Source organism: Nelusetta ayraudi, unplaced genomic scaffold (assembly GCF_046127955.1).
Source record: "Nelusetta ayraudi isolate G7.1 ecotype Tasmania unplaced genomic scaffold, CSIRO-AGI_Nayr_v1 ptg000023l, whole genome shotgun sequence".
Taxonomy (NCBI): Eukaryota; Metazoa; Chordata; class Actinopteri; order Tetraodontiformes; family Monacanthidae; genus Nelusetta; species Nelusetta ayraudi.
The window spans coordinates 4,509,740-4,537,554 of NW_027466073.1; the positions used below are offsets into that span (position 1 = coordinate 4,509,740).

Below are 27,815 nucleotides of genomic sequence, written 5' to 3' on the forward strand. Positions count from 1 at the left end.
GTAGTGTTCAACACATAGGGCCGGATTGATGGTAACCTTGAAATCTCCGCACATTCTCACACTACCACTCTTTTTAATTACTGGAACAATTGGGGTCGCCCAGTCGCTAAATTGCACTGGAGAGATCACTTCCTGTTGAAGTAATCGATCAATTTCAGCTTCCACCTTGGGCCTCAATGCGTATGGGACCACACGCGCCTGACAGAACTTCGGGTGTTGGCCTGGTTTTAATGTCAGGGACGTTTTAAACCCCTTCAATGTTCCAAGTGTTTCACTGAAAACTTGTACATGACACTTCAAGACATTTTCAAGTGTCTCGTCTGGTTTTGATCCTGTTCTTATTGTTTTTATTTCACGCCAGTTCAATTTAATTTTTCTTAGCCACTCACGGCCAAGGAGTGAGGGTGAATTTCCTTTCACAACATATAATGGCAATCTGATATTCTGCTTATTTAACTCCACCCAAACTTTCAACATGCCTTCAGGTAACAACACTTCTCCTGTGTATGTTTTCAACACCACGTCAGTTTTTTGCAATTGAACATGGGCAAATGTGGTTTTGTACAGTTCCATTGATATCAGGGATACAGCTGCACCAGTGTCGAGTTCCATATCTATGAGATGATCTTCAATTCTGGGTCTGACCATCATCAAAGATGATGCTGCATTTTGCTTTTTAACAGCCATCCCTTTTTCCGTTTCTTCAACCATGGCTGTCACCATATGCAACGTCAATTCAGTGTCTGAATCAGATGTAGAATCCCTTTCACTTTCAGTAGTCTTGGCATCAACTTTATGAATTTTCCCTCTTTTAGATTTGTCAAACTGTTTCCTCGGTTTCATTTTAGCTTCATGTTTCTCTTTTGAGTACTTTTGGTCTTTCGTTTTATTTCTGCACATACGAGCGATGTGCCCTTTTCTTTTGCAGCTATGGCAGGGCTGCTCTCTGTACTAACAGTCACTGTCTTTATGATTTGACTTGCCACAGCGAAAGCATTTATCTCCCCCTTGTGGTGAAGAGGCGAACATTGTGTGCACTTTTAGGGAGGTTTTAAGATGTTCAGCTTCTCTAGCCACCGTTTCCATTGACATCGAAATGTCCACAGCACGTTGAAAAGTTAATGTTTCCTCAGTTAACATTTTCCTCTGAATACTTTCATTGCTGAGGCCACACACGAATCTATCACGCAAGGCGTCATGCAAATGGATGCCAAAATCGCAATGTTCAGACAGTTTCTTTAAGACCGCCACGTACTGCGCAACGCTCTCTCCCTCTTCCTGATTCCTCTTGTGGAAACGGAATCTCTCGGCGATTATAATCGGCTTCGGTGAGAAGTGGTCATGTAGAACTTTTACGAGGTCCGCGTACTGCTTACTTCCGGGTTTATCCGGAGCCAGTAAACTACGGAGTAGTCCATAGGTTGTAGCTCCGATTACACTTAAAAACACGGCAACCTTCTTCTCTGCTGGGACATCATTTGCTTGGGCAAAATGTTCAAACCTCTCGACGTAGGATGACCATTGCTCCGCGGACTCGTCAAAGGCGTCAATACGTCCGATGATCGCCGCCATTCTCGTAGTCTCTCTCCCGCGCCGATAACAGCTTGGTCACCAATAGCAGCTTCCGCGACGTGGTTCTCCTCCGACTCAACCAGCACCAGTAGGTTCTTTAGACTCGTCGCCAGTTTGTAATGTCTTCCTATTACTCAAGTTAGTATTAATATACTAAATCACATTAAATGAAAAGACAGCCGACCAACACCGATGTAGTTACGTACTCCATGCTTTATTCTTGTTGTAGAGAGAGAGGGTGTACCTGAACCCTGCACGTAGTTGTGCGTTTACCGCGCCCCCCCCTGGTGGTATGGCTGACTAGTTACACCAATACATCATACTGTGTGTGCGTGATGGTTGTGCGTTCACCGCTTGGCTGTTAAAGCCTGGAAACTTTCTCTGCCTTTTGGACTCATATGGTGCAGCTGGAAGAAAAAAAAAAATCATCATTCTGAAGGAGTAGCGGTGCGCCGCCTAATAAAAGCTCTAAAATTATTAATTAATACGTTTCTGTTGAATTTTATTTTATGTGCTACATAGATTTCCTTGTGCGCTGAGAATGTGCAAGTAGTGCGCGATTGCGCAAGCAAGCAGCTTAGAGGGAAGGAACATTGGTTATGATGCAATAAAGTAAATACACTATGAGTCAGTAAAGTACCCGTTCTCTACTTGTTCTGTAAAATAGTGGTGTGTGTGCGTGTGTGTGTGTGTGTGTGTGTGTGTGTGTGTGTGTGTGCCAGATAAATATCAGCTGTTTCCCACATTGACTGATGTGCTTTTGAAACTTTGATCTTGTCTTCATGGTGTTGACTTTCTAAATGTCTGTGGTGAATACATGGAGATCTTGACAGAAGAGAAATCTACCAACAAGCAGAGACTTTATCTGGATTGTCTTGTTGCTTTATTGCTTCAATTCAACAGTTGATCATTGACTTGACATTGTTATGCAGTATAGACTGATGGTATATTTCATGACTTATTGATTGACTGTTGTCACATTGAGCCAACAAGCAGAATCAAAAGACAAAATTCTCTCACAATATTTACATGCATTCATCTGATTGTTGACAAACGGATCAACAGTCAGAAGGTTGATCAGATGGATGAGTTGTTGAAAGGTCAAAGGTCAGGGCGGAAAGGTCCAGAGTGGAAACAGACCTCAGCTGTGTTTCCACAGTAATAAAGTTGTCATGTGGACTAATGACACATTATTAATCTGCGGGATGAATGGGCTGCAGAGGAGGAGAAACAACATGGCACAAACATCCAGCAGGTGGACAACAGTCACCAGGAGCACCAACAGGAAGTGGCGTCCAGGCCCCGCCCACCCTGTGATTGACAGCCGGAGACACTGGGTAACAAACGTGAAGACAGAAGAAGAATCAAAGGTGAGAATTCAGCTCAGAGTCTCTCTGACGACTTCAGTCACACTTTCATCAACTCAGCTGAAGAACCTGAAGGAACATAAAGTCCAACATGTAGCGGCTGAGTGAAGGAGGTCTGGACTCTGTGGAGGAGCTCCATGGTTCCAGAGACGCTGTAGAAGGACAGAAGACCTGCTCTGTGGTCCAGGTACACTCGCACTCTGGAGGACCAAGGACCTGAGACACGAGTACTCATGTTGTTGTGACAAAACCAATATTCACCTGGGTAACAATATAAACTCCAGGATTTGTCATTTGCTGTGTCTCAATTCAGGTTCTGCACCCTTGAGGCCGAGTGTCCTCCGTCTGAAGGAAGCGTTCTTAGAGTTCCCAGCCTAGAAGGACGGACCAAACCCCGCCTCCCCGGTAACCACTCGGGACGGTCTAGCCTTCGGCGTATTTCCTCGTTTCGTCACCGCCGTTCCCTCTGGCTCGCCAACCCCGGAAGTGACGTTTCTATAGTATCACGCTAACCATTGGTTAGCCATCTAAAGATGCCGTTGAATGTTCAAATAAATAAAATCCTACGTTAAAAACTGGATACTTTATGTGAAACGTCAATATTTAGATTTATATGTCGTGTCTTAACCAGTACATGCCGCTAATTTCAGCTGACTTCCCAGGATCCCACGATGCTTTGCAGCAGCACGCAAAGCATCATGGGATACCCAAGTACGCAAAGGATAGTAGCGGTGTATCCTTGGAATCGGCTAAAACGAGTGCGTATTTACGAGTGCGCATTTTGAGCATCCTAAACACCCTCGGGAATTGGGACAAGCCTTCGCGCAGTGCGATGACGCAACTTCCTTTCAAAATGCGCACTTCAAGGATGCAGAACCTGAATTGAGACACAGCAATTGAATCCAAATCTACTTTCCTCTGACCTTCCTGCTCTGCCAATGTTCCTGTAGGCCACTGCTACACCAACCCCCTAAAATAAACCACAGAAGTCCCTCCCCCTTCTCCACTCAACCTCCCAGTAACATCGTCCAGTCAGACCTTCTCTACTCAGGACCTGCTTCTTGTCAGTGAATCTGTCTGGATGATCACAATAAGACTGAACTTCCTCCATGAATGTCACTTTTCTGTTCTCCTCAGATAATAACAGACGTTTGTGCACTGTGCAGAACTTGCTGTATTTCATCTCTCAGCTTGGTCCAGCTGCTGCCACGTCCTCAAAGTATCTCAGAGGACGGATCTCCAGGCTGGAGGAGTCTGGAGACGCACTGAGTGCTGGCAGTGAGGAGAACCTGTGGAGAAACTGGCTGTGGTCCAGTGTGTGTGAGATCTTCTCCAGCTCAGCGTCTCTCCTCTTCAGCTCCATCATCTCCTGCTCCAGCTTCTTCTCAAGCTCTTTGACTCCACTCACTGCTGCCCCCTGTGTGGATCTGACCTGCTGCTGCACCTCAGAGCGTCTTTTCTCCAGCAGACGGATCATCTGGGTGAGGATCTTCTCGCTGTCCTTCACTGCTTTATCAGCAGAGCCGTTGATGGACTCCACCCCCTTCAGGTCTTCCTCTGTGTGCTGGATCTTCTGCTGGATCTTCTGCCTGGTCTCCTCCAGCTCTCTCTGCCTCCCAGGCCTCTGTACTGCTGCTGACACTGTCTGATGACCTTTATGTTCATCCATACAGCATAAAGCACAGATGATCTTCTGATCAGTGCGGCAGAACATCTTCATCACCTCATCATGACGAGGGCAGATGTTCTCCTGGAGCTGCTGGCTGGGTTCCACCAGCTTGTGTCTCTGTAGGGGAGCAGCATCACGATGAGGCTGGAGGTGAGAGTCACAGTAGGAGGCCCAACAGACCAGACAGGACTTGAGGGCCTTCAGTTTCCTCCCAGTGCAGACATCACAGGCCACATCTCCAGCTCCAGCATAGCAGTGATCAGCAGGAGCATCTTGGAGTCCAGTCCCCCCCCCCCCCGCAAAGAAACTTGGCACGTTAACTTTGCTGACACGTTAGCGTAGCGCGACAGCGATAGCGTGCTTCCCTCCCCCCGTCAACGTTAGCGCAATTTCCAACCAGCACTGCAGAGAGAAAGGCAATATCCAGGTGGAGTGAAAATACATCCCAGTGCCCACCATCACAGGCATACAGACGTAGATAAGATAAATTTACATAAAATACCAGAATGTTTGTCAATTTTTCATTAAAACATATTTTATTTATTTAGTTAGATAAAAATGTTTCCTCCCAGCACAATATGTATTTGTTAATTTAACTCACATTCCTGCCGTCATCTTAACACAATTCAGTGTCACTTTTAAGTTGGAAAAGCATAATAATTAAATTACTTAAATGGCACATTTCAAGTAAAACAGTTGCTATTTAGTCTATTTGTGGTGGTATGTGAGTTATACTTCCCATAAAAAGACTTCCTTTTACATCAAGAATATTTAAATTTTTCATAGATGACTCCCAAAGAGACAGACATATTCTGTCAAGTTCTAACCTGAAGACCACTCTGTCTGGTCCAAAAAGAATTATATTGAATTGAGAGCAGCTGTTCTTATTTTCTCTTTTTTGAGAGAGATTTGCTCAGATTTTCAGTTGACCTGTTGATTTGATTTGATTTCTCTGATTAAAATTAAAACAAAGTCTGATATTTGGCAGCTTGTTTAATTCTTATACATAGGTATAAAATACATTTTTTATAATAACATTCACGAGTTTTCGTTGTAAAAGTCATCATTTTCATATACACAAGTTGGACATCTAAAAGTATCGGTATCTGTATTGGTATCGGGATACTAGCCTATCACCTGGTATCGTATCGAAAGGAAAAATAGTGGTATCGCACATCCCTACTTCCACACACACACACACACACTATACTGTAAATGGCTGCAGTTTCCTTTACAAAAGTGCTACAGACGTCATTCAAACATCCATGTGTTTGTCTCATCAAGACCTATATTTTACATTTGACAGCCACTTAAAAAAAAATGCAGGTCAAAAATATGCATCATTTGCATACACAGGCATATGATGATTAGACCTCTTCTCCCTCTTTGTCAACACACAAATGCCTGCAGTTTCCTTTAGAAAAGTGCTACAGACGTCATTCAAATACCTACGTGTTTTGTCTCATCAAGGCCAATATTTTACATTTGACAGCATCCTCAAAAAAAAAAAATGGAGGTGAGAAATCTGCATCATTTGCATAGACTTCTTTCAGCAGATGTCGCCGGGCGTCGGCAGAGGACGGGGGTCAATTGCGGGCGTCGACAGGGGTCAGGCGTCATCGGGGGTCATCGGGCATCGCGTCGGCCACGGCGGCTCAGTCCCGCAAACGCTGCTTGCAGCTTTAATTTATTGTTTTGATTTAATTTAATTTATTAGTGTTAATGGCTGCTGAAAAAAGGGGATGAATAGTTCAAATTTGAGTTGAAAGTAAAATATACAAATGTTGGTAGTACTAGTAATCATTACTAAGTACAGTTATGCCCATCTGTTATCTTTGTTGGGCTTGAGTTTATGATTATTTTTTTTACCCTGTGCATCTTTTTTTTTGTTAGTAGTACTTGTCATTGCTCCAACACGAGTAAACATGTTGCGTCCCACTAGATGGCGCATTTGCCTTATTTACAAGCACCACGGTCATCAGAGCTGATCTCTGCCACTCTCAGCAGCGTGCGTCTACTAAGGTCTACTAAGATTCCACAATCTATTACACCTCGTGAGCAAAACAGGCGACAGGTAAAATTAAACATCTTCAGTTGAGCAACTCAGGCAAGTTAAACTGATTTAAAAACAAACAAACACTATAATACTAGGAAAAGAATCGTCAATATGTCAATAAATACAACAGATTGAGTATTCATTAAAAAAAAATGCTTACTTTAAATAAGAAAATCCAACAAACCAACAAGTGCAACACTAAAAAGCAAACCAACAATTAAAATAATGCTTAATTGCCTTAGCTTCGTCCCACACTTATCAGCTTAGCTACTAAGAATAATACACATTATTCACCTGGACAGAAGGAGGTTCTGAGGAACGTGTTGGTCCTGGAGCTTCCTGGTCAGGATGTTCGGGAGATCCCTCTGGCTCAATGTCTGCAGCGCCAACATATTTTAGAATTGCTCCTGCAGAGACAAAGCTCACTAGATCATCAAGCAAAACAGATCAGAAGCACATTTTCCTATTTTATTATTACAGTGATGTTGCAGTAATATAGGAAAATTAAAAATTTATTTGTTTTTAAATTAAAGATTATGATTGCAGTGTCCCTTTAAAGCTTTTACCCAATTACAAAACTGTCACTTTTAAGAGTTTTTGGCATTACTTTACACACTGTACTAGTTAAAGTAATAAAACTAAGATAAATGACCCACTACCACAATAGTCTAAAATAGTCAACACCATGCCAAAAAAAGTATTTCCATAAAATATTTCTTTGAATTATAAAACAGTAGCACATTTCTAATGAAGGGCCTACAAAATACAAACTAAGCTTAGTAAATTCATCCTAAGTTAAGGCTAAAATAACATTAAGAGTCAAATATGTGAGAGACAACTTCCACTGAACAATAACAGGGGACTGACTACAACAACTACTACAACATGCCCTCCCTCCCTCCCTCCCTGTTAGAATGTGAATGAACGGGTGTGGAGTCAATCAGTCATTCCCATGGCAGGATAGGCCAACTTGACAGGATATGGTCAACTTTCATAAAACAAACAAAAACGCTGATTCATGACGAACAAATATTAGCCAGCCAGCTAACATTTATCCGACGCTAGCTAGCTGGCTAGCAGGACAAATAAACAAACTTGGGGGGGGGACAACAGCGTTTCACCTCCACCTCTCCAGCCCACATCACAAACAAATAACTTACCTTTCCCCTTTGCAAGTTTTTCTTGATCAGTTTTCTTTTCCTTCCGTTTTTCCGCACCGCTGGGATAAGTCCATTTTGATGCCATTATGGTGTCTGTTTGTTTTTAATCCTCTCGCTAACGGGAACGAATGGTAGCTATCAATAATTCACATCATACCTGTCGGCGTCGCCGGCCCGCTACGTCACAACCTGCGTGACAGTGCGGCAAGCCCCCAGAGTCCAAGATGGCGTCCCATTCCTTTCAATGAAGTTGCTCACCCAGCGCATGGCTCCCAAAAACCTTTTGACTTTCGCATTGATGGGATAATAGAGCATGCGCAGTTGTGTCAGTGTGGAGATCGTCACTGACAGACGTGCGCGCTCACGAACCGTACAAAATTCAACATGGAAATGAATGTATTTTTTACGGAACAACTGACGATTGTTGTTTCAAAATTTTATCAATAATAATGATTATTATTATTATTATTATTATTATTATTATTATTATTATTATTATTATTATTATATTAATAAAATAGTATTATTATAATAATATACTATTATTTGTGTATTAAACAAGTGAGCAATGTGCCGCTGAATAATAAATGATAATTCTTTGAAGCAACTCTCTATGGACCATAACAGCACTGCCACACATATTTTTTTAATTAATAACCTCTTTGGAAAGCAGACAAAGTAATAAAATGATTGGTCTATTTATTTCATCAGAACTAAAAAAATAAAAAATAAAAACTCAACGATCTTGAAAGTTCCTCCCTTTCTCTTGCACCTGTCGATGTGTGTAGCTAACACAAATTTGCAAATATTTTGTCGTCCTCATGGAATTAAACAGCACACCATGTTAATTTATCAGCGAGTGCTCTCTCTTTTCATGCAATTCATCACTCTTAACATGTAATGCTGAATCATGAAAGCTATGGAGCAAAAAATAATAATTACATAAACGACGAGTGAAATAAAATGTGTCATTCATTCAATAAAGATTTCATTCATTCATTCATTCATCTTCTATACCCGCTTATTCCTATTCAGGGTCACGGGGGTCTGCTGGAGCCTATCCCAGCTGTCTTAGGGCGAAGGCAGGGTGACACCCTGGACAAGTCGCCAGTTCATCGCAGGGCCACATAGAGACAAACAACCATTCACACTCACATGCACACCTACGGACAATTTAGAACGTTCAATTGACCTCACATGCATGTTTTTGGAGTGTGGGAGGAAGCCGGAGAACCCGGAGAGAACCCACGCAGACACAGGGAGAACATGCAAACTCCACACAGAAAGGTCCCAGGTCCGGGCCCCGGAATCGAACCCACGACCTTCTTGCTGTGAGGCGGCAGCGCTTTTATTTCATTTAACAAAGCATATCATTATTTCATCATGCATTTAATTGTTTTGTGGTCCTGTGTTTTAGTGCTTCATAATTGTATTCTGTTGTCAAATTTGCCCATCAAAGTCAGATTAGTAATCCTGTACATCAGTTTAAGGAAAACCAATTCTAGGTAATGGATTGCAGATCTGGTAGTGACCTGTTACAATGGAAAGAAATGTATACATAATAAGTATGTCTGTGTGCCCGATATTTTAGCTAACACTAAACTTTCTGCACAACTGTCTGCATTGTGTTTAAGTTTAAATTAGTTAAATATGTTTGCATACCCAATTTTAAGTAAAATTACACAAAAAAAATATTGTACATTTATTTTTGGAATGTTTTGTTTTTTACAGCTTTCCTTTTGGGGACAGAAAAAGGTTGCACAAATGGGTGGAAAATGTGAGAAGAAAAAACTGGACACCCAATGACAACTCCAGGCTGTGTGCTCTTCACTTTGAGGAGAAATCTTTCATTTTGCGTGGTGAGAGAAAGTGCCTAACTTCAACAGCTGTCCCAACCAATTTTAGTTTCTTCAAATCAGGTAAGAGCATGTCTACCAAACAAAAGGTAAGTGAGTCACACACACACCCACACACACACGTGATTTTGATCAAATCTTTGACCACACATATTCTAAAAAATGTAAAGAGGTGTCAGAGATCTTGGAAGAAGACAGTTTTCTCGTGATTCAGGAACCATGTGACAGCCATACTGTGTCTGATGTAGATGTAGAGGTCACAAATGATGTACAGATCACCAATGATGAAGAGGTCACAAATGATGAAGAGGTCAGAGCAACAATGAAGGGATTTTACATTGACTGTTCAGTTAACATGTTCAATGTTAAAATATTCACATGAAAAAAACTTGAAAATCATTACGGCAGACGTAAAAAAAATTTGTAAGAAAGTGTTGAAAGTTATCTTGAAATCATTTATGAGGATACGCATTATAATATTGATGAAGTGTTATTTCATGTTTTGTTGGCTGTTTCAAGGGTTTATTTCGTTTGTTGTGACACAATCTATGGTTCAATTTGTAAAGAAATAAAAGTTCTTGTGAAAAAAAGATAGTGGTCAAAGTGATATTAGTGTTATTTGTGTTTGTGTTTTTTGTAGTCGTGTCTGGATTTGTCCTGTTCGTTTCTGGTCTGTGTTTGTGTTCCCACTCTTGGCCTGCACCTTGTCGTGGTGAGTGGGCTTTTAACTAAGACAGGCCAATTATATATATTGTGTGAAGCCAGCAAAACAGTCATTATTATGAGAATTATAACTGAAGCACACTAAATAATACACCATCAGTCACATTTTGCTTTTCTGTTATTAATCTAATGTGTGTTATGTCAAGCCTCCACAGTGGCGTGCTGCAGTCAGGATGAGACGAACAAGGTGAATGGATGGACGGATTGATGAGCCCAGCGAGCCTCCACCATCCACAGACAAGCCAGTCCCATTTTCCACCCAGAAGGATGTCTCTTCCATCTATCTTTGCCTGCCAGGGAAATGCAACCAAACATAGTAATTACAGATGGTGTTGTCTCTGTTAAAGTGACACATGAGAAAAAAAAAATATATATAAATATATATATATATATATATATGTTTTGTGATTCATGTTCATGACAATAACAATCGAACAGATTTTCTTCATTCTTCCAATGAGTTTCGCAAACAAACATGGAATTTTCCCTGGATCATACTAATACGTTTGTAGATTATATAAAGAAAATTATAAAACACATTTTTTGCGGTTTTATATTAAAGCAGATAGTCAAACGTAAATGTAGCGTGGTAATGTTGCGAAGACACATTTATTTTTGTTTTTCTTTGTTTCTTTAGAAGCTTTTATTTTGGTTTTCTGTGGAAGCACAACAGACAACACACATGTTAACGTCCGCTACTACGGTTCGCTCCGTATAGGTCTCACGAGCCACTTGAGAGACTTCCTCTCGAGCGTTATCTACTTTTTACATTTCAAAACACAGATCCATACCCGACTTCGACTTGAACTTATTAATCATGTCGTTTCCCACATTCAATCTTACTCGTATACATTTAAATATTCACATTTCTACTGAATAAACATCCCATAACGTTAAACGAACACTAACGTAACCGAGCGTCAACCCCGCCTCCTGGTAACCTAGCAACGGGCTAGCCGTTGTTTCCTCTTCGCTAGGTAATCACTCGGAGACGATACATTCAAAACGTAAATTTAACTCACATACCCTCGATCTCAGACTTCAATTACGAAACAGCCACACATACATTTGCTCTTATTTTCAACCATTTCCCCTTCTCACCTGTGGAAGCACAACAGATAACACACACGTTAACGTCCGCTACGACGGTTCGCTCCACATAGGTCTCACGAGCCACTTGAGAGACCTCTCTAGCGTTATTCCCCGGGGCGAACACGACCTCCACTGGTAGAAGTGGGTAACTGCACCCTGCTCACTGATCACTCTCACACACGCCACAAACCACAACAAAAGCAGGAACAGTGCTTTGCCACAATTATGCTACATAAACACGTCCTGGTCCCCTCTGGATCCTCTTTTCCGGCCCTCGCGATCACTCTCTTGGCTGCGGTGGGCATGGTTCTGCCCGCGGTGTCTTCCTTTGTCAGGGCATTCTCTGGCCCAGTGATTTATGCGGCCGTAGATGTGGCACGCCCCCTTTTCGCCTCTGTCTCCGCTAGTCGCCCTTCGTCGGTTGTCGTTGTTCCTGTAGGGCCGTCTCGCCGTGTCACTGAGGTGCTTCATCATGGTGAGGGAGGCACTCTTCTTGTCCTCTGCATCGCTGGCCTCCTGCAGAAGCCTCTCAGCGTGCACTGCATGACGTCGGACCTCTGTCAGCCGGGCATCTTCAATCCCCACGCAGCAGCTTCTGTTAACTGCTTTGGCGATCTGGGGGAGCAGCCCTTGTCTGAAAGCAGTGATGAGGCTGGCCGTTTGGTTGACGGCAGTCCTGATGAACGTGGCGACGCTGCGGCGTCGGTGCTGGAGTGCGCAGGGTTGTACGGTGGTAGCGTTGGATGAGGGCAGGCGGGAGGAGGGAAGACAGGCATGTCCAGGAGAGGGTCCCTCGGGCCTGTAAGAGAAGGATACAGACGATTTGGTGCATTTGAATGCTCGTGTGTGAGTGGCTCCTTTTCTCCCTCCTCTGGGGAGTGTGTGTGAGTGTGTGCACCCTCTGCCGTTATCTCTGTCACCCCTGTGCTCCAGCGCCCAGCGCTGTTCACACCTTTCTTTACTTGTTTCCTGTCCCTGACCTCTGCTTCAGGTTTCCAGAATGAAAAACACCTTTCATGATCTTTGATGATTTGAATCTCCCACCTGTTTGGGTTTTTCTTTTTTGTAACCTTTCCCTCGGCTATATTCAGTTTATCCCGGAGGTTTCTCAATTCCTCCATACTCAGTGATCCCCCCTCTGGGAAACCATACTTTTCAACCCAAACATCCAACATATCAAGACAATCTGGACCGTATTTTTTCCGAATGTCGTCCACAATTTGTCCCCCCTGGGGAACTGCAGCAGCCACTTTGCTCTGGTTCTTCCCCATCCCTGTCTAGACTTATTACTTGTAGCTGCACAGGCGTCCCTGTGCCCCCTTTTTTTAATCAGGCGCAAAAAGGTCGAGAAAAAATTCACCCCTTCGGTACTTAGTCACCAAAGGTTTTGCCCGCTCAGCCCTCACCAACCTTCTTGGATATCTGGTGAGCGGGACAGGCCCGCGATATGACCTTGACTGGCGCGATATTATGATTTAGCGTACGTTACGCTCAACGTCATTCCGTGCGGCAGGTAAAAAAAAAGGTGGTGTTGTCCCGGGTGTCCCAATTCCATCGCAAGCCGATCGGAGCCGATTATCACCCGGGTCGTTTGTCGGGTTGGTTGACCCGTTATGTCGTGCAACAGCTGCAACTGCAAACTGCAGGCTTCAATTTACCGACGCCTTACACATGTGATGGCATGGAGACTGTGCATTGTAGCAACATCAGTCCCCTCAGAGAGAATCTTCTCCAAAACAGGGCAGATATTTACAGAGAGAAGAAACAGGATCAGCCGCACAAAGATGAGGCTCTTGGTTTTTCTCATTGTCAATCTTCACTAAAGGACAAAACTGTTATCTGAATGCTGATTTTTTTTTCTTTTTGTTTTACACATTTTAATTTATATTTTGTTGTGTGAGTTTCTGTAAGCGTATGTTGTTTGACTTTACATTTGTGTAGTAGTAAAAAACTAAACGTTTAAAATTGGTAATAGTTATTTAGATAGAGGCACCTAGACCCACCTGTGGGTCATAACACCCCCTCTCTTAAGAACTAAACCCTATTAACATACCTACAAACAAAACTAAACAAGAAAAACCTCAGTTCTCCTGAAATAAGAATTCCGCAGCTAGTCCACATGTACACGTGATAACGCATCTGCCAACACAATATCAACCCCCCTTCCTGTGGCAAATCTGGAGATTGAAGTCTTGCAGGAGCAGAGACCACCGCATCTACGGCTGGTTTGATTGCGCATCCTATCCAAGACCACGAGGGCATTATAGTCTGTAAAAACCTGACCCCAAATTAACATCAAGATGGGCATTGTCAGAAGGAGAGCCAAAGCTTCTTTCTTAACTTCCCAGAATTGACTCTGTGTGCGTGCTGCTTAGTTGTGGCATGTCCCTCTACTTCTATGTCATGGTGCAAAACTGACGTACGGCGGGGGTGGTCAGAAAACAATAGTGGGTGGCTCTCAATTAATTTAACAATATCATGACGGGCTAATGCAGGCAAATTTGACAAAAACAAGCTTAAGTTATTCATAATTTCAGAGTTTCCCAGGCGCGCCGAATGAACACCGATTTTTTTTTTTTTTTTTTTTTTTTCATGAGCCCTCCCTCCGCCAATGGGCACGGAGGGGGCGGAGGCTCAGGCGACACATTTTTCCTAGCGACGTAACGCCCGGTTCACACTGGACGCGGAAGCGCCACAAAGCGCCGCAAACCATGTTAAGCAATGTAGTAGTTCACACCAGACGCGAACAGGCGCGTGGCTCCCCTCGCGGATCGCGCCATGCATTTAACGTCAGTTCACTGGACGTGGAAGCGAAGCGCCGCCGAGCGCTTCCATTCGGCGCCCACGTTAATCAATGTGGTGGTTGCGCGGCTGGCGGCATGCATTTGTTGTTTCGGCGTCTGCTCTATTTCGTGCGCGAGCCGCGAGCGATCCTCGTCAATAGTACAGGAAGTCGCTCAATAAAAACGAGAAAATCCGGTGAATTTTCAAAATAAACTAATTTCAAAATAAAAACCCAATGACAAATTCGATCATATATCATATTTGTATGTTATATTTGTCAGTACATTGTATCAGAGTGCGAGAGACATTAAACACACACACACACACACACAGAGGAAGACTTGATCAAAATACGTCTGTTTGATCCTAGAGATGCCGGTCAATGATCATTAAGAAAGAGGTCTTGTCTTGAGATGGACACCTGAGTGCGTGTTTCTATTTATTTACACACACATACAACAAAAGTGAGCTATGGAGCGGGCTGGCTACGGGGCGAGGGGGGGCGATGACGAAAATGATTTATTTTTTTTTTTTTTTTTTAAAGAAAAAAAAAAGAAGTGAAAAAGTGGGAGTGAAAAAAAGAGTGCAGCTGAGCAGAAGCGCTTGTCGACCGTCGCGGAGCTTTTCGCGTCTGGTGTGAACCATTTGGAGCCTCGCTCGCGAAATTCGTTGGCGCGGCGCTTCCGCTTCCATTGAAATGAATGGCACGAGCCGCGCGCCTGTTCGCGTCTGGTCTGAACCACTACATTCAGTGCGTTTACATGGCACTAGAGAAAATCGAATTATTGCCTTAGTCCGATTATGATCGGAGAACTCACGTGCGTGTAAACATGTTCCTCCGATTATGATTGGAGTTTGAGAACTCCGATTGGAATCGGAGAACTCCGATTGAGACACCCAGATAATGCGATTGGAATTCGAATTTCTCTGCCATGTATACGCCTTAATCGGACTATTAACTGGACAATGCGAGTGCGCATGCGCCACGCCTTGCTCTCGTGACTCATGACCGCATAACTACGTCGTCTAACAAAACAGACGGAGCGAAAAACAACCTGGCAAACGCAAATAAGAATGTTGACATTTGGAGAGAGGATGAGACCGGGTCGATGCTTTCTCTTCTAAAAGAGATGGACATATTAAAATAACGCGCAACGGAGACCTTTTTAAAAAGGGTAGCGCAGCAAATGCAGGGCTCCGGCTTTGCGCACTCCTGAACAAATACGTATTCCTTCGTATTTATATTTCTACCTTTTCGTTCACATTTTTTGTAAGTTAGAAGAATTTCAACTTTGTAAATAAAAGCACAGCAAAGAGATGTTTTCCTGATTTGTTTTTATTTGGGTAATTTCGCTGTTATTCTGCTGGAAACGGCGTGCAGCGGCACCAGCTTCCTCCACGGTCGGCACTTTAATGAGCGTGTGTATAACTGAAGACACCGTTCCTTTGCAAAACCTGTACACAAACTCTCCCACCAGTCTGCTCCGAACCCGAATCCAACAAGAACGAGAGTTTGGGGTCCGTAGCGACGGCACAAAGCGTAGCATCGAAGTGTTGTTGTAGCCCTCCAACAGCAAACAACGTTCTTGTCTGCCTTTTAAAATAACCAGGAGCACAAGAAATAGGGTACACCTTATCTGCAAAGCAAGTAACACGTACATTATGAACTATCGTTCCATATCATAATAGATTTAATATGTCAACCGAAAGCAGCTGACCGGCTGAAAAGACTCACTCCACCCCCTAGTGTTGGGAGGAGGATCCGTCAATAATTTGAATTTCTCAGTTGCATGTATACGGGGACCAAGGTGAGAACTCCGATTGGACGAGAAAACCAAATGATTGCTTAGTCCGATTAAGCTCTGCATGTAAACGCACTGATTGATTAACATGGGCGCTGAATGGAAGCGCTCAGCGATTCGCAGCGTTTCACTTCGCAGCGCTTCACTTCGCGGCGCTTCCGCGTCCTGTGTGAACCGGGCGTAACTTTTCAACATTTTGACGTGGCAGACGCGGGATGATCGTTTTCTATCAGGAGTGTGCACTACATAATCTGTATCGGAAAGTTTGCGCTCCACGACATACGGACCAGAAAAACCAGCCTGCAAACGGGAACCGGGTAACGGCAACAATACCAACACTCGGTCGCCTGTCTCAAAAACTCGAGCCACAGCTTTCTTGTCAAACTGCCGCTTCATTTTAGACTGGCTGGCGACAAGAGTTTGGTGAGCAGTTTCACAAGCACGATGCAAGCGTTCACGGAAAAAAATTACGTAATCTAACACATTATTCTCTACTCGCTTAACATTGGAAAGCCACTTACCCCTTAACAGACGCGAGGGTCCTCTCACCGAACACTAAATCAGCTGGGCTGAACCTGAGGGACTCCCACACATACAATCGACGACTGAAGATACACTTTATGCTGCGGAACCATCACTGTGCTCATTACTAAAATATACGAATTGCAGTAGGTTGGTTTTGTTGCTCTTGGTTGTCCGTTAGTTTTTTGAGAGTTAGTAGTAGATAGATCCCTAGATAGTAAGTTTGATAGATGGATAGAAATAGATAAGTTAGTTAAAGTTACACACACGCACATATATATATATATATATATATATATATATATATATATATATATATATATATATGTATATATATATATATATATATATATATATATATATATATGTATATATATATATATATACATATATATGTATATATATATATATATATATATATATATATATACATATATATATATATATATATATATATATATATATATATATATATATATATATATATTAACCTCTTTCAATGAACTCCAAAACATACATGGTCAAAATCCATATTATTATTATGTTGTTGTTTTTTTTAAATGCTCATACAAAACAAAAAAAAAGTGTGACATCCACTTGTAGTGCATTATTTTTGCCAGCAAGCTTCTCTTGTTACAACTGACCACATTGACCCATATTTTCCATATACTCACCTGAATCAGGTACCCTGCAAGGGCAACGACCTTCCCCGAGGTGATCAGTGGAGTGACGCGCAACCAGCATGTGACCTCTACGACGAACTTCCACCCACGGAAGTGCCATAGGAGGACACGGATTAAATAGTATGGCTTGTCCACTAGAAGGCTGTATTATGGTGTACATAATATAAAACTTCTGCCCAGTTCTGCTTGTATTGCAATGGTTGGTGTTCCTGAAGTTTCATTTTTCGTCCCTTTTTATTTTTTACATCCATGTTTGTGATGAAATAGTATTGTGAATCGCTAGCTCGCATTGCATGCTGGGAAACAGCGTCACTCAAGGAAGTTTTGGCTTCGCTGACACGGTCCTGAAGGGAAGTGGGTTTTAGTGCACTGGAACGGGATGAATGTGTTTAATCAAGCAGTACAAACCTGATTAATTGTCTTAATACTTCACTTCGAATGGCCATATTGTTTAGGATTAGAATTAGATGACAACTTCTTCACAATATTTGCAACTATTCAATTTGACCAGCAAGGTGTCAGTAGAAGACAAAATTTCATGTTGACTATTTCCTAATGGAAGTGATCTCTTTACGTTGGGTTTTTCTCTTAATTATTTGAAGTGTAGGCCTGTAGTTGATGAGGAATCACGGTGTGCTAACGCTACTCAAACAGCTTAGATGAAAAAAGGGAGTGTGATTTGGGTTTGTGGTACATTATGACAATCTTGGACTTGCAAGACTGAGGCGACGGTTCAATTCCCATCAATGTGTATTATATATGTGTTATTTAGCTCATCTATTCTACATTTTAAATAGATCACATTTGACATCTGACCCACTGAACACTTACTATTGAACATATTTTTAAACTATGGGCTATTTAGTCTTGTTTTAGGATATAATATAATTCATTGCACAAACTGTCAGGCTAAGTATAGAGCTATAGTCTACTACAATCAGTCGTGCCAAAAAAGAGACATTGTCTTTATTTTTCATTTTTATTTTATTGTGTCAGCATTGAACCGTACAACCATGTAGTGTTGTCCAACAAGAATGCATGGCGAATCAAATCCCAAACAACCTATGAAACAATGAACACGTTTCTATTGCACTTCATTTTATTGAGCACTAGATGACCTCCTCGAGCACTGTGTCATTGAAGCCTCGAGTAATGAACCATTTTTTGAAACAAGTGTCGAAGCTTCAACAAAGCCTCCATCGGCCATCACTACCTACGGCTGCGTGCTCTAACACCATTTCAGAAGTGACTAACTGCAGACTTGGGAGCGGAGGAGGGATGACAGTCAGGCTGGCTCGACTGCTCCTCCTTCTCAGCCGTGGCGCGTCCAATCAGCAGCCGACATCCAGGACCGCACCTGCAAGGCGTCATCCACTCTCTCTCTCTCTCTCTCTCTCTCTCACACACACACACACACACACACACACACACAAAATAAATTGTGTTCAATCATGTTAAACTTGGTTGGGGCACAGCCATGGCTCTTTATATTTTATTTTTATTTTATTTTGTATTTTATTTTGAAGTTAGCGCTTTGCATTCTGGGCGATCCTCAGTACAGAGGAAGCCCATGAGACGGTCTCCTCCCTGCTGAGACAGAAATTAATGCAATAAGTTGAGCTATGCTTCATCTAACTGTGTTTCAGTGTTTAAATGTGTGCTGGTGTCTTTCATTTAATTTTTTTAATTTAATTTAATTTATTTATTTATTATTTTTTTTTTTAGCAAAGTTCGTTTTTTTTTATTGCTATTAAAAACGATTAGCATGCTAGCATGTCCATTAGCAGCACACAGCTCTCATACGGAGCACGTTGTCTCTGCAGGAGGTGACCAAGTTTCACGGAGCAAGTTATGGTTGTGTCCCATTCTGTTTCAGGTATGTGTGTGTAACTGGAAGAATGTTACAGTGTATAAAAATGGAGCTTTAGGGAGCGAATTATTGAAATTGCGAATGTCATTTTTTTGTATTTTGTAGAAAAATGTATTTTATTTTTAATATTATTTGTATTGTAGAAACAACAACTATACGATCACTACTTCAGTACAGAGGAAGCCCATGAAGCAGGAGGTGACCAAGTTTCACGGAGCAAGTTATGGTTGTGTCCCATTCTGTTTCAGAGAATAAACTGCTGCTCCACACCTGACTTCTGCAAGTCTTCATTATACAGCAAGCAGGACAGAATAGGAGAGGTCACATTGGTGCCGTGACTCGAGACTCTTTTGTTGTGCTACCGATGCTGCAGAGCGACCCGGGGACTGTTCTGCTGCTGCTGTTCATCTGCGGTCACTGAAGTTGGTCAGATGTGTTGCTTTTGTGCAGTGTTAGACATCAGATAGAGGGTTTATGTACTTTTATTTGATTTTTTTTTTTTTTTTTTTTCAGTTTCCAGTCTAGGCCTTTTGTGGTTTCATCCTTTTGTTTTGTGGTATTGTGTTTTGTTAACTTTTTGGAAAGATGAGTAATCCTCAGGGTAATGTTTTTGTAACTCCTTTTGGTGCTGGCAGAGGGAGGGGTTTTATGCATCCTTCAACTTTACTGTTTGAGAGTCCTGTTCAGGGGGGTGGTGTAGTGTTGGGTAATCAGTGTACACCTGGGCGCCCCTTGCTCAGTACTGGTGTTATCCCTCCCCCCAACTCAGATGCAAACCCTCATGCCCTTGCTAGCCAGGGCACGCATTCCCCTGTCCCGGACAGGCACAGCATGTGTTCCCCTGCACCTACCCCTGATGTTATTGCTGCTAGTATTGTAGGTCAGATGGGTGATGCATTGATTCAACAGGTCAGCCAGCGGGTGGCACAGGACATTATCTCTCACCTCAGTGCATCTGTCACTACCCCTTTACTCAGTGCTGCCCCTTCACCTGCCCATGCTGATATGCTAGCCAGTTCCCCTTTACATAGTGCTACCCCTCGACCTAGCCATGCAAATGTGTCTGCCACAAATGCTTTTGACGTGTCCCATTTGCAATATGTCCCTCATCGAAAGCTGAAGGAGCCCCCCTGCTTCAGAGGAGACAACTCAGACTGTTTTCGTCCAGGAGTGGGAGGAGCTCATGAGGAGTTTCATTAAGAGGGGGAATCTGCAACCTGAGGAACAAGCGGAGGAGATCCTTGTTCATCTTGGTGGCAAAGCAAAGGATGTTGTCAGGTTTGGGACCAGGAACAGTGGTATTAACATCACCTGTAACCCCGATGCCATTTATGGTCTCTTGCGGAAGCACTTTGATTCTGTTCCGTGTTCACCACTCCCATTAGCAGACTTTTACACCACTCTTCCTGGGAAGGGTGAGGATGCCTTTGACTACTGGCTTAGACTGAACCGCGCTGTTGACTTGGCCATTGAACGTCTGAAGGAGCAAGGAAAGTCACTGAATGACTCAGTGATCCCAACAGCTGCACATCTGGATCATCAACAGGGAGAAATGACTCTGAATATGACATTTACACCATGGAAGAAATCAAATATTGATTCTTTATTCAGGCTGGAGAACTGCTGGTTGACAAAGCTCAGCTGTGATTGGCTGCTCTCAGCTCTGAAGTCCAACCCCTCCCACCTCAGAGAGCTGAACCTGAGTTGGAACCACCTTAAGGATTCATCAGTGAAGGAGCTGAGTGGTTTTCTGCAGAGTCCAGACTGTAAACTGGAGACTCTGAGGTCAGTTCACCCTCTTCACTCTACAACTTCTATCACTCTTGTTGTTGTTGTCATGATTTTCACTTGACTGCTGTTGGAAATTCAATTTGCAGACACTTTTTTTTTTGATAATGAATGAAAGGGCGTGTTTTCATTGCCTCACCTCGCCTCGCCATGGTATGGTGTTAGGGTGTTTGCACTGGCCGCTACACAGTTGTAGGGGGCGCTGTTTTGGTACCTCAATCCCCCAGGGTCCGAGCAAGACGAAGCGAGTTTAGTGGTGACGTAGCGACGAGCAGGGCACTGGATTGGCTCCGTGTCCGCGTCAATGTTCCCTGTCAGAGCGGACATCCACGCCAACTCCTTTGACACAGAACTTCCGTGTCAGGTACATTTTACCGTGAATACAAGTAGCTACTATTGGTGTTGTACAAATACATTTATGTGTATACAGTTTTTGAAAACAGCTTTTTCAATACATGTTTACTTTCGTCTTTTGGGGAGAGGCAGGCGAACCGGGAATGCCCTCAACGTCGCGAGTGTGTTCAACCATATTCGCGAAAACGACAAACGCCAAATGGCGAAGCGCTCGGTAAAGAAAACAAATCGAGTTGCTCCTGCGTGAGGCGCGGTAAGCTAGGGAACCCCAGGAGTCTTGAGGAGAGAAGAAATACTGATTCGTCGAGAGGACGTGGCTTTTGGCCGCGAGGAAGCCTCAAACACCGCGGCATATAACAAAGTCGTCCTTGGCTCGCGAGGGCAGCTATTTCAAATAAGGAGGCGTGTTTACTGTCTGTTTTTCTGTTTGTTTGTTTTTAAATAAACGCTATTTCCCGTTGTATCCGTCTCGTGTTTACTTTTGGTAAAAATATGAAGGTTGAACTACACATTTGCTCGCATGGAAAACGAAACAATAAATTATAAATGTTGCTGCATAAATGATCAACTGTGACTTCAGTGAGGGAAAGTGTTCTTTCTTGAACAGAAAAGCAACCACAGACCGAGCAGCAGGTATGAAACAACTTCTACTTTGTCCATCGCTGCGCTGTTGTGTATGGCACAGAAGTGATGCTGGGGAAAACATTGTCCCGCTTTACCGTGTCGACTCCGCCCACGGTCTCGTAATCACAGAGCCAATGAAAACGCAATCGTACCGAGGCGAACCGTGGTGAGGCGAGGCAATGAAAACACGCCCTAAACTGGGCTTGAAGGTACAGTGGGTAAAATCCTCCCATCTAGTGGTCAGATTGCAGACTGCTTTTGTTGCAGATTCTGAAGTCGACGTTTCACTTTGATGTTCAGTGTGATGACACCCTGGTAAAATTCCATCGTTATAAACTCTCCATCATTTCTTCTCTATTCAGGTTGGAGTACTGCTGGTTGTCAAAGCTCAGCTGTGATTGGCTGCTCTCAGCTCTGAAATCCAACCCCTCCCACCTCAGACACCTGGACCTGAGTCAGAACCAGCTGCAGGATTCATTAGTGAAGGAGCTGAGTGGTTTTCTGCAGAGTCCAGATTGTAAACTGGAGACTCTGAGGTCAGTTCACCCTCTTCACTCGACAACTTCTATCACTCTTGTTGTTGTCGTCATGATTTTCACTTCACTGCTGTTGGAAATTCAATTTGCAGACACTGGTTTGTGTTTGAAATGAGTGGAACTGGGTTTGAAGCAGGGGTGTCCATTAGGTCAATCGTGTGGAGTCCTCGTCACTTCCAGCAGGTAGAATGGTTCAGGCAGGAACTCAGTGATCTTGGTCATAATGTACGATGTGCTGGATTTTGTTTTTATATGTGCTGGATTTAATAAAGAGACATAAAGCAGATTTCATTTTAAATCTGAAACTATAATAATTGTTAAAATCAATGTATTCTTCAGATACCTGCATTCTGTATGAGAGCAGACAGGGACAGCAAAAAGAGTTTGGCTGTTGTTTTCTTTAAATACACGCCAAACTACCGTGCCTGTCGCGTGAGCCTGCAATCCTGGCGTAAACTGACGGAGACGCCTCACTCGCAAAATACGCTTCAAAGTCACGCACAGCAGAAGCACCGGAGATCCTGGGAGATGCTGCTAGCAAAACATCTGCGTTCCACACACACACACACACACACACACACACACACACCGATTGTATAGTAGGTAGATCTTTTTGACTTGGTCATTTTAAAAGTAGCTCGCATGTTGAAAAAGTGTGAGCACCCCTGGTTTAAAGGTACAGAGTGTAAAATCCTGCCATCTGGTGGTCAGATTTCAGATTGCAGCGCTCATTCACTCACCCTCTCTCCTTTGTTGAGTGTCAGATTCTAAAGTCGACTTTTGACTTTGATTCTCAGAGTGAAGACACCCTGGAAAAACTCTCCATCATTATAAACTCTCCTTCATTTCTTCTTTATTCAGGTTGTGGAGGTGCAGTTTGTCAAAGCTCAGCTGTGATTGGCTGCTCTCAGCTCTGAAGTCCAACCCCTCCCACCTCAGACACTTGGACCTGAGTTGGAACCACCTTCAGGATTCAACAGTGAAGGAGCTGAGTGGTTTTCTGCAGGGTCCAGACTGTAAACTGGAGACTCTGAGGTCAGTTCACCCTCTTCACTCTACAACTTCTATCACTCTTGTTGTTATTGTCATGATTTTCACTTGACTGCTGTTGGAAATTCAATTTGCAGTCACTGCTTTGTGTTTGAAGCATATGAAATTGGGTGGAAAGGTACAGTGTGTAAAATCCTATCGTTAGCCAATCACAGCTGAGCTCTGACAAACTGCAGCACCACAACCTGAATAGAGAATAAATGATGAAGAGTTTATAATGATGGAGAGTTTTTCCTGGGTGTCATCACTCTGAAAATCAAAGTGAAATGTCCACTTCAGAATCTGCAATCTGAAAGCTGACCACTAGATGGGAGGATTTTACACACTGTACCTTTAAACCCAGTTTCATTCATTTCAAACACAAACCAGTGACTGCAAACTGAATTTCCAACAGCAGTCAAGTGAAAATCATGACAACAATAACAAGAGTGATAGAAGTTGTAGAGTGAAGAGGGTGAACTGACCTCAGAGTCTCCAGTTTACAGTCTGGACTCTGCAGAAAACCACTCAGCTCCTTCACTGCTGAATCCTGCAGCAGGTTCTCACTCAGGTCCAGGTGTCTGAGGTGGGAGGGGTTGGACTTCAGAGCTGAGAGCAGCCAATCACAGCTGAGCTTTGACAACCTGCAATACTCCAACCTGAATAGAGCATAAATGATGGAGAGTTTATAATGATGGAGAGTTTTTCCAGGGTGTCATCACTCTGAAAATCAAAGTCAAATGTCGACTTCAGAATCTGCAACAACACTTATATCAGTAGACTCATCAAGTTGCAAGGCAAATTTCTTACTGATAGGGATCTTCTCCAAAACCACACTTTCGATGTCTGCAGACATCTCATTAATACGTCTGGAGATTGTGTTATCTGAGAGAGGGACTTTGGCTATTTCTTTAGCCGCTTCGGGTCCGAGCGTCTCATTTACAATGGCTTTGCAGGCGGGAAGTATTAATTGCTCTGCCACAGTGTGGGACTTTTTTGATTTAGCCACAAGTTCAGCGTAGTGTTGCCACCCGTCCCGTTTTTCCCAGAATTGTTCTATTTTTTCACCACCTGTCCCGGGAAAAATAAAATCTCTCCCGGGACACAATTTGTCCCGTTTTAAAGGGAAAATGACAAAACCTCATTTGATTTCTGCCTGTGGTCTACTCCCGTAAAATACGCGATTGTCCCGTACTTGGTAACTAAAAAACCTGTCCCGTAATGAACTGATACAGGACGCACTTCACTTTGTGTCCCGTATATTTCGGAGACCCCCCCAGTCGACAGACTTGAGACCCCCCCCCCCCCCCCCAGAGGTCCCGGATTTGTAACTCTGGTAGGTGGCAACCCTAGTTCAGCGACGTGGTAGCTAGCTTTAAGGGCTCTCTCGTTTACTTTTGCGGTTTTTCTCATGAAAGTTGCCTGTTTCTCCATGTGTTCACGCAGGCGAACAAAATACTCCACATTTTTCTTTTGAACTGAGGGCTGTTTCGTTTGGAGATGGCGTTTAAGCTTACTTGGGACCATAGCACTGTTGGAGAGCTTTTCACCACATACCAAGCACAACGGAGTCGGTGCCGTTGCATCTCCGGTAAAAGTAAATCCAAATGAAAGATAGCTTTCATTGTATTGCCTCACGCCAGAAACTTTGCTCGACGTCACCGTCTTTGCCTCCACTCATACTAGGGCCTTCATCTGGGTCCGGATTTTGTCCAGGGTCCAGTTCAGAGTCAACATTTTTCCTCTTCAAAAACTTATCCATCACTTTCAACCGTCGTCCCGCTATCCACAATCCACACACCTGTCGCTGCATCCATGCGTCACTAATTCGCTTGTCTCCAAGCGCAAGGCAATTAGCTACCTGCTGCTGCCACCTACTGGTATGGAAGAGTACTACATGATTACTCTGCCAGGCGCTAGACTGCACAGGCACACAAATGGGATAATTTCCCACGGCACACCTGACAATATCTCGCGGCACACAAACACTGGTTTACAGGAACGGGTGCGCATCAGAAAACGCTGGCAGTGTGTTTCCCGTGTCTTACTTCCGGTATAAAGTTCGCTTCAAAATTACAACAGAAACTACCGAAAGATGCCAGTAGGTGGCAACGACGCTCTATAAATGCTTCTCTTAATGCAACAAATAAATGAAATGACTTTCATACTTACACCGACTGCTCTTAACCTATTTATTAAACAATTTAGACTTAAAGTTTTCTTTGTTGTTTCACCTTAACAGAACACTGATGATAATAATAATAATAATAATAAGAAGAAGAAGAAGAAGAAGAAATTGCCATTTACAAAACGTGCACATTTCTTTTAAACTTAAGTGTAGTTGTTTTCCATATCTATTGACGCAAATGACGTTAACCTTGCAATGAACGCAGCAACACTTGTACCTAATAACACTAATGATACAACAAATACACGTCAAAATGGTTGCAGTGAAAATGGACGCTTTTAATCATATATGTTTTGGCTCTTGCCAAGTAAAATTTCAGGAATTATTCTTTGTTTGTTTAGAATGTCGGACATGTATTCAGCGCTTTGTGATGAAGAGCTGGATGCCGTCATTGCAGAAATCCAACTCAGTCACCCAAACACAGGCTACAGAATGATGAGAGCATTCCTTCATGCCAGGGGATTACGAGTGCAAGGTAAGTTTGATATGAAGTTGATCCCCACATGAATGTATTCAGTAATCTGTATTGTGCATCAGTTTAACCGAAACAAACAAATATAATTAGCTTTATTTGTATAACGCTTTCCGTACAAAATGTAACTAAAAGTGCTTACATGGATGATTAAAAAAAGAATGGCGGTATATTTAAAAAAAGAAAGGGGGGGTATTTAATAAATGAAATCATACCTTTTGTCAGCATTATCTGTGTTAACACGGATTTGTGCCTTTAATATTTTATGTAGTTTGTCTTTGTTTTTTTTTTTTGCTGTTGTTGTAGTTCAAAGAGTACGTGATTCCTTAAGAAGAGTGGACCCAATTGGGACTGAAGTGCGAGCCTTGGCCAATCGCACACTAAGACGGAGGCAGTATTCTGTTCCTGCACCAAATGCAATGTGGCACATAGATGGAAACCACAAATTAATACGGTATTTTTCAAAACTGTTTTTAAATACTTGAACAAATGAAACATTGAGATTTTCTACCCACTCCAAATCTTTTCACCTTTGTACCATACCTTTTTTGTGTCAAATAAGCTGTGCATGAACCTTTTTCAATTAGCTATCTGATGCCTTATATATTTTAGATTTCTCTTTCCATCTTCTCTCCCTTTTTTACCAAAAGTTGGAGATTTGTCATTCACGGTGGAATAGATGGCTTTAGCCGTTTAATTGTTTATCTGTCTGCTGCAATAAACAACCGAGCATCCACAGTGTTGGAAACAGGGGTGGTCCTAGAATTTTTTTCTTGGGGGGGCAAGCTCGGGGCACAGACTGTGGAAGGGTGGCACACCGGAATGACATTTGTTTTGTTTTTTTAAATGCCCTATGCCTTAGGTAATAATAAATGGTAGGCGGAGGTATGAATAATAGAACTATTTTATTTACCCAAATAATGCACAAAACAGTGTATCATCCAGCATTTAGTAATCTTATCTGACTGAGTAAAATGCTTTTTGTTTGTTTGAGTGGGTTGATCTGTGCTCCGGGAGAGTATACTGGTGTATCTAGTACTAGTAACCTAGTATTAGTTTCAGCAAGATGAACAAGTGTTTCATAGGTATCTATGTATCTTTGTTAACTTATAGAGATGGAAACCAACAACTGAGTTTAGTTATGAATGTTTTTTTTTTTTTAATTCATAACAGGTACAAAGTGCATACACATGAAAAATCCCTTTGTGAGAATTATATTCAAGTTACCAAAGTTTGACTTATATTACAAGTACACAGTTTATGTGTATGATTTACAAACAGGATTATGACAGCTGAATACGCTTGTTTTGGTGTTGACTACCTGCAGAATGCTGAATTGCACCATCATCATTGGGAAAAGTTCCTGGGAAAAGTTGTATAAATTACTCATAATGTCAATACAAGTATAACATCAACTCAACTTTTAATACTTATTCAAATGTTATCGATTTTAAAGACACCCTGCTTCCTTTCTTGACATTGTGGACATATCCTATTCACTTCATTTAAGTGTCTTATGTTATAGGCCACTTGTCTATCCATTAGCTCATAAAACAACAACCACACTTCCATTCTGTGGTATTTGCCTGCATTGACAGTGTTCCACCTTGAGGTGGCAATGTAACATGTGACTGTGCTGGTAAATAGCCTGAGAAGAAATGAAGTAAA

General features: G+C 42.6%; 1 protein-coding gene across 1 annotated transcript in view; it reads right to left on the reverse strand.

The window, feature by feature from the left end:
* Positions 1–27,815, reverse strand: part of LOC142889629 (NLR family CARD domain-containing protein 3-like) — a 305,633-nt gene that overhangs the window by 33,417 nt on the left and 244,401 nt on the right. The window contains exon 3 of the mRNA XM_076028404.1: positions 23,631–23,693. Coding sequence (XP_075884519.1) covers positions 23,631–23,693 — 63 coding nt within the window. The remainder of the gene's footprint in view (positions 1–23,630; positions 23,694–27,815) is intronic.